Source organism: Athene cunicularia (assembly GCF_003259725.1).
Source record: "Athene cunicularia isolate RWA chromosome 2 unlocalized genomic scaffold, athCun1 chr2_part1, whole genome shotgun sequence".
Lineage (NCBI taxonomy): Eukaryota > Metazoa > Chordata > Aves > Strigiformes > Strigidae > Athene > Athene cunicularia.
In genome coordinates this window covers 149,467,209-149,473,208 of record NW_020799095.1, presented here as the reverse complement: position 1 = coordinate 149,473,208, position 6,000 = coordinate 149,467,209, and the positions used below count along the sequence as shown (strand labels likewise).

Below are 6,000 nucleotides of genomic sequence, written 5' to 3'. Positions count from 1 at the left end.
GCTGCAGAGGCTGCACCCCTGGGTGCCGGGTGCGGGAGGGGGGCAGCTCCCCTGGGCAGGGGGTGTTCTGGGGGGTCCCTCAGGCAGCGGGTGGAGGAGCTGCGGGGGAAGGGAGCGGCTTGTGCCGTGTTTGGGAGCATGGCCGAGAGCTGGAGCCTTGCTGGAGAGTTGGCAAGGAGAAATCCTGTGGCCCTGTGGCCCCAACCTCCAGAAACCAAAGAGCTCCACCAGCAACCTGAGGGCACCTTGGGGCAGGAGGCACCGTGGTCTCTGGTGAGCCGCGGGAAGAGCATCACTGCAGTCCTCTGCCTTTCGTGTGCCGCCCACCAACAGATCGGAAACCTTGGCAGCGGACTAAAGCCACGAGCACAATGCCGCGGGAGAAGGCGCAGCAGCAGCAGCACACAGTGAAAGCTGCAGAAGGAGGCGGCGAGTGCTGGTGATGTGGGAGTGTTGAGAGGCCCCGAGGCACCCATCCGCCGGCCTCTGTACACTGAAGGGAGGTTTGCTGCTTGCCAGGAGCCAAGGTCTGGGCTGTCCCAAAGAGGAGACTGCCCCAGCTGGTTAAAAGCACAGGCTGCTGTCCCCTGCTGCTCTTCCCTGTGGGCACCAGTGCCATGGTAAAGCACAACGTGGGCAAGATCAAGCAGGACTTCAGAGCCCTGGGGCCACAAGTGAAAGGGTGCAGGTGCCCAAGTGATCTTCTTCTCTGTCTTGTCCGTCAGAGATTAGGGTGCAGGCAGAAGTCAGCGCCTCATGCAGATCAATACCTGGCTTCATGGCTGGTGTTGTCACTAGGGCTTTGGTTTCTGTGGTCATGGGAAATCCTACAGCCTACTGGGGAGAGAGGGGATCCTCCTCCTGAGAAGAGGCAGGAGAATCTCATTAGCAGATTGGCTGACTTGCCAATCTTGTCTTAAACTAACAAACTTGGGGGGGTAGTGTCCAGAGCTGTGACACATACATATTCCTAAAAACAGGGTAGATGAGTGCATCTGTGTGTAGTTAGGAATGGTCCCCAGCCTTCTCTAAAGGCAAGAATCCTAAATTCAGCCACCTCAAGTACGCATCTACCAATGCAAGAAGCCTCGGCACTAAAAAGGAGGAACTGGATGTCTATGCCCAGTCTGAGTTTTATGAGTCATAGGAACCACAGAAATGTGGAAATATATGACTGGAAGATGACAGTGGATGGCTACAAGCCCTTTCAGAAAGAGGAAGGAAGAAAGAGGGGACAGAGTCGCACTTCATGTGAGAGAGAAATTTGGATGTATGGAGCTGAGCTATGGAGACTATGGAAGTTCTCTCAAATGATTTTGGATTAAGATTAGAGGGATCATTGCCAAGGGACGTTTTATGTCAGGTCTTATGTTACCAACCTCCCGATCTGGATGATAAGGCTGATGAAACCTTCCTTTGGCTGCTTAAAGAAGTCTTGGGCCAACACAAGTTGCTCTTCATGGGCAACTTCAGTTACATAGAGGTTTGTTGGGAAAGCAGTACAGCAGTGCAGAAGTTGTCCACCAGTTTCCTGGAATGCATTGGGGACAGCTTCCTGCTATAGATGCTGAACCTGCTGACTGGGAACAGTGTGGTGCTGGACTTGTTGCTCACAAACCAAGAAGTCTTGCTTGAGAACATAACTACAAATGGTAGCCTTGAGTACAGCGACAACAACATCGTGGAGTTTAAGATCCTGCTGAGCACACTGAAGACCAGTAGCAGGACAAAGACCTGGATTTTACAAGAGTCAACTGCAATATGCTCAGAGCCTAGATGTGAGGGATTCTGTGGGAAGCTTCCATGGACAGCAAAGGAGCTTGTGAAGTCTGGAAGTTATTTAGGAACCACCTGCTAGAAGCACAAGGACAGTGCATTCCTTACTGAGGGAAAGGCAAGAGACAACCCTGGCTTAACAATGGACTTTTGAGTGTACTGAAATACAAAATAAGAAGCATACCAGTTAGGAAAGGCAGCCAAATAGCCATCAAGGACCACAAGAACCTTGCTTTGGAGGTTTTCAAGATGCAACTGGATGGGATGCTAGATAATCTTATCTAGGTTCCCTTTCCCATGAAAGGGCTGATCTTTCAAGGTTCCTTCCAACCTGGGCCATTCTATGAGTCTTTTTTATTTCAGTTGTGACAAGGCTATTAAGTGCCCTGAAATGCAGTCTTTTAACTTTGTGACTCTGTGTGCATAAATGCTATGTAGCCAAAATGTGATGAATTGGTTTTTTTTGCAATATTTCCTCAAAATGTTGGTTCTTTTGCATATTATACTGGTTAGAATTCATATGGACGTTTGCTCAGAGAAACCTAATTTAATGTTGATCTCTTAAGGAGGAAAGAAAATTGACTTTAGGTATTTATTACCTGAAATAAGTGTTTCCTGGAAATAACTGTAAATTGTACATTTTATTTTGCAGACACTATAAGAAGCGTTGTCAAGGCCGGATGCGGAAACATGTTGGTGACCTGTGCTTACAAGCTGGGATGTTACAAGATTCCTTGGTGCATTATCACATGGCAGTGGAACTTCTGCGGTCTGTGAATGACTTTCTGTGGCTTGGAGGTAGGATTAATTGATGACAGTGAATCAATAATTAGTTGCTAAAACCAAATAAATCAAACTATCTTCTGTAAGTTTTTTTTCTGTATTATAAAAATTATTTTGGTGACCAAAGTCTGAATATCAGCTCTGACTAAGAATGAAGTCAAAATAAAAATTAGTTAATAAGATCTGAGAAAGAAATGTGTTGAAGAAAACCTGCAACGTAAAATGTATTATAGTAGTAAAGTGTGTACTTAAATATATGTATTGCGTGTGATTATTATTTTTTTTTTTTTTTTTAATACCACTCTTGAAAGTGTTTATCTTTTCAGTGGATTGTACAGATGTTATAAAAATCTTTTTTGCAGATACCTACTATGGCCTATAAGCAAAATATTTTTGCCTTTACATCTACCAAAGCCATGAGTATTTAACTTCCATGAGCATAACTTCCTTCCTTTCATGTTAGTTCTTAGGCTTCACTTTTTCCCTGACTTCTCCTTCCTCCTTTCCTTTTTTTCTGTCCTGCTTTTTTCTATTTATTGGATATACAAGTCATCTCTGAGCACAATTCCTGCTTCTCAGTTTCATACCTTTTTAGGAAAATGCTGTCTCCAGTTCTGCTTTTATCTTTCCTTCTACATGGAAATGTATGTTATGTCTTATGAAAACCATAACATCTTCTGACTTTGCACTTCTACTGTTTCAAAAGGTTAAATGTCTCAGGGTTCTTTAAGCAGGAAAGGAGAACTTTTGTACTTCTGCAAGGCATGAAAATATTTTAAGCCCCATCTGTTGGACTACCAAATGATACATAGACAAATTAGACTCGGAATAATTTGGATTGGAAGTGACCTCTGGAGGTTCCCAAGTCTTGTCTCATCTGCTCGTATTGCATCCAGTTAAATTAGTTTGCTCAGGGACCTCTCCAGTTGAGTTTTAAGTATATTTAAAGATGGAAGTTCTATAATCTCTGAGCAACTTGTTCTAACATTTTGCTGCTTGTAATTCAAAAACACCCAGCAAAACAATGTTTCTACATTACAACAGAATTTCCTGCATCAACTTGCGTTCACCCTCATCCAGTCACTGCACCTCTGAGAAGCATATAACTCCACTGCCCCTTAGCCTTTTGTTCTTAACGAATCCAGTTCTCTCTGCTCCTCAGATGTCCTGGCCTCTGGCCCCCTGACCATTTTGATGGCCCTCCACTGGAATCACTTCAGGGTGTCAATGTCTTTCTAGTTCCAGGGAGCCCAAAGCTGGACACAGTGCTCCAGAAGTGGTCTCTCAGATGCAGAATAGAGGGGAATAATTGCTTCTCTTGAATTGCTGGCTACACTGTGGCTGTTACAGCATGCAGTTGGCCACCGTTGTTGCAAGGGCCTACTACTAACTGCTGTTAACTTGTGCACTGTGACTTCCAGGTCCTTTTCTTCAAAGCTGCTTTCCAGCCAGTCAGCTCCCAGGCTGCACTGCTGCACAGGGTTATCTCATCCGAGATGCATGAGCCTTTCTTGAACTGTGTGAGGCTTCTGTTGGCCCATATCTCCAGCCTGTCAAGTTCTCTCTGCACTAAAGACCTGCCCTACTTGTCCCCCCACCAGTTTGGTATCACCCAGGAATTTTCAGGGAGTGCTCTATGCAATCATCCACCCTGTTAATGCGGACATTAGAGTACTGTCCCCAGTTTTCATCCCGGAGGGACATCGCTAGTAACTGGCAACCATTTGGACTTTGTACTGCAGATCACAATCCTTTGAGCCTGGCCATCCATCCTGTTTTCCACCTACTTTAGAGGCCAGCTATCCAAATCTTATCTCGTCAATTTGGCTCTAAGCACGCTGTGGGAGACCATGTCCAAAGGTCTTGTGAGAGTTAAAATATACAACATCTACTGCTGTTCCTTTGTCCACTGAGCTAATCATCTTATCACAGGAGGCAGTGAAGTTGCCAAGGACTGATTTATCCTCTGTAAATCAATGTTTGTTGTTCCCAGTCACCTTTTTGTCCTTTGTGTGCTTGGAAATGGCTTCCAGAAGGATTTCTTTATAGCTTTGCCAGGGAACTGAGGTTGACCTGTCTGTAGACCACTGATACTTCCTTCTTGTGATGTTTTGCTTTGTCCAGCCATTAGAAACCTCCCCCAGTTGGTATGACCTGCTGGATGTGATAAGAGTTGTTTCACATTGGCCAGTTCTCTTGGCATCCATGAATGCATCTTATCTGGTTTTGTGGATTTTTGACCAATTGGATTAAGTACTTTGTATGTCTGTCTTCCTCTACTGTGGCTATTGTGTACTCCTACAGACTCTGCTAGTAATTTTGGGGACCTGGAAGATCTGAGGGTAAATCTTACCAGTGAAAACAGAGGTAAAAAGGACATTGAGTATCTCAGGCTTTTCTGTGGCCTTTGTCACTGGGTCTCCAATTTGAGGCATACTTGTGTAAATAGACTTTACTACATGGTACTTCATTTCTTGCAAGTATCTCTACTAATCTGTTGGCTTTTTTCTTTACTCTTCAGCTGCTCTTGAGGGGTTATGCTCAGCATCAGTGATATATCATTATCCTGGAGGTACTGGAGGTAAAGTTGGATCTCGCAGGGTACAAGGAGGTTCTCTTTCTGCTGAGGCAGGCAACAGGCACAGACCAGGTAAGGACAGGATTTGTTTTTTATTCTGTTTGCCATCACTGAACACCTGAAAATTTCCTCTCTACTTCCTAACTGTGTGAAATTATACCACACACAGGATAAACTGGAGAGGGGAGAACTATGTTTCTTTTTAATATTTTTACCTGAATGATTTTTCTACTGCTTTGGTATTAATGCTGATGTGTGCTTTGCGTAGAGTTGCAAAGCTGTTGTTCTCTTCATCTGATTGCTAATAGTGTCTGTGTTTGAATTTTGCTGGAGGAGACATAGACAGTTTTCATAAAGTACATAAGATGTTGCAGAGCTGCACATACTGAGAAGAATGTTAGATACATTTATTCAGAGGTGTTTTGCTGTTCTAAAGTCAACATTTAATAAATAGATTTGATTAACTAAATGCCAGTAAATCAACATAATTTTAAAAATTTGGTATACTTTTTCTAAACTTTCAGACTGCATAAGTAATATGATGATTGGGGAGATATGAGAGAGGTCTATAATATGGTGAATGTTGTGAAAGAGGATAGATAGGCATCAGAGGTTCAATGCCTCTACTGTTAGAAGAACCAGAGGACATCAAATATAGCTAGCAGATGGAAAAGCAAATGAAGGAATCATAGAATGATTTAGGTTGGAAGGAACCTTAAAGTATCATCTAGTTCCAACCCCCCTGCCATGGGCAGGGCCACCTTCCACCAGCTCAGGTTGCCCAAAGCCCCGTCCAACCTGGCCTTGAATCCTTCCAGAGAGGGGGCAGCCACAGCTTCTCTGGGCAACCTGTGCCAGTGTCT

General features: G+C 44.2%; 1 protein-coding gene across 3 annotated transcripts in view; it reads left to right on the top strand.

The window, feature by feature from the left end:
* TRAPPC9 (trafficking protein particle complex 9) overlaps positions 1–6,000 on the top strand; it is a 546,185-nt gene that overhangs the window by 18,413 nt on the left and 521,772 nt on the right. For all 3 annotated transcript variants that reach the window (XM_026841777.1, XM_026841775.1, XM_026841776.1), the window contains 2 exons: positions 2,429–2,574; positions 5,081–5,209. In XM_026841777.1, coding sequence (XP_026697578.1) covers positions 2,429–2,574; positions 5,081–5,209 — 275 coding nt within the window. The remainder of the gene's footprint in view (positions 1–2,428; positions 2,575–5,080; positions 5,210–6,000) is intronic.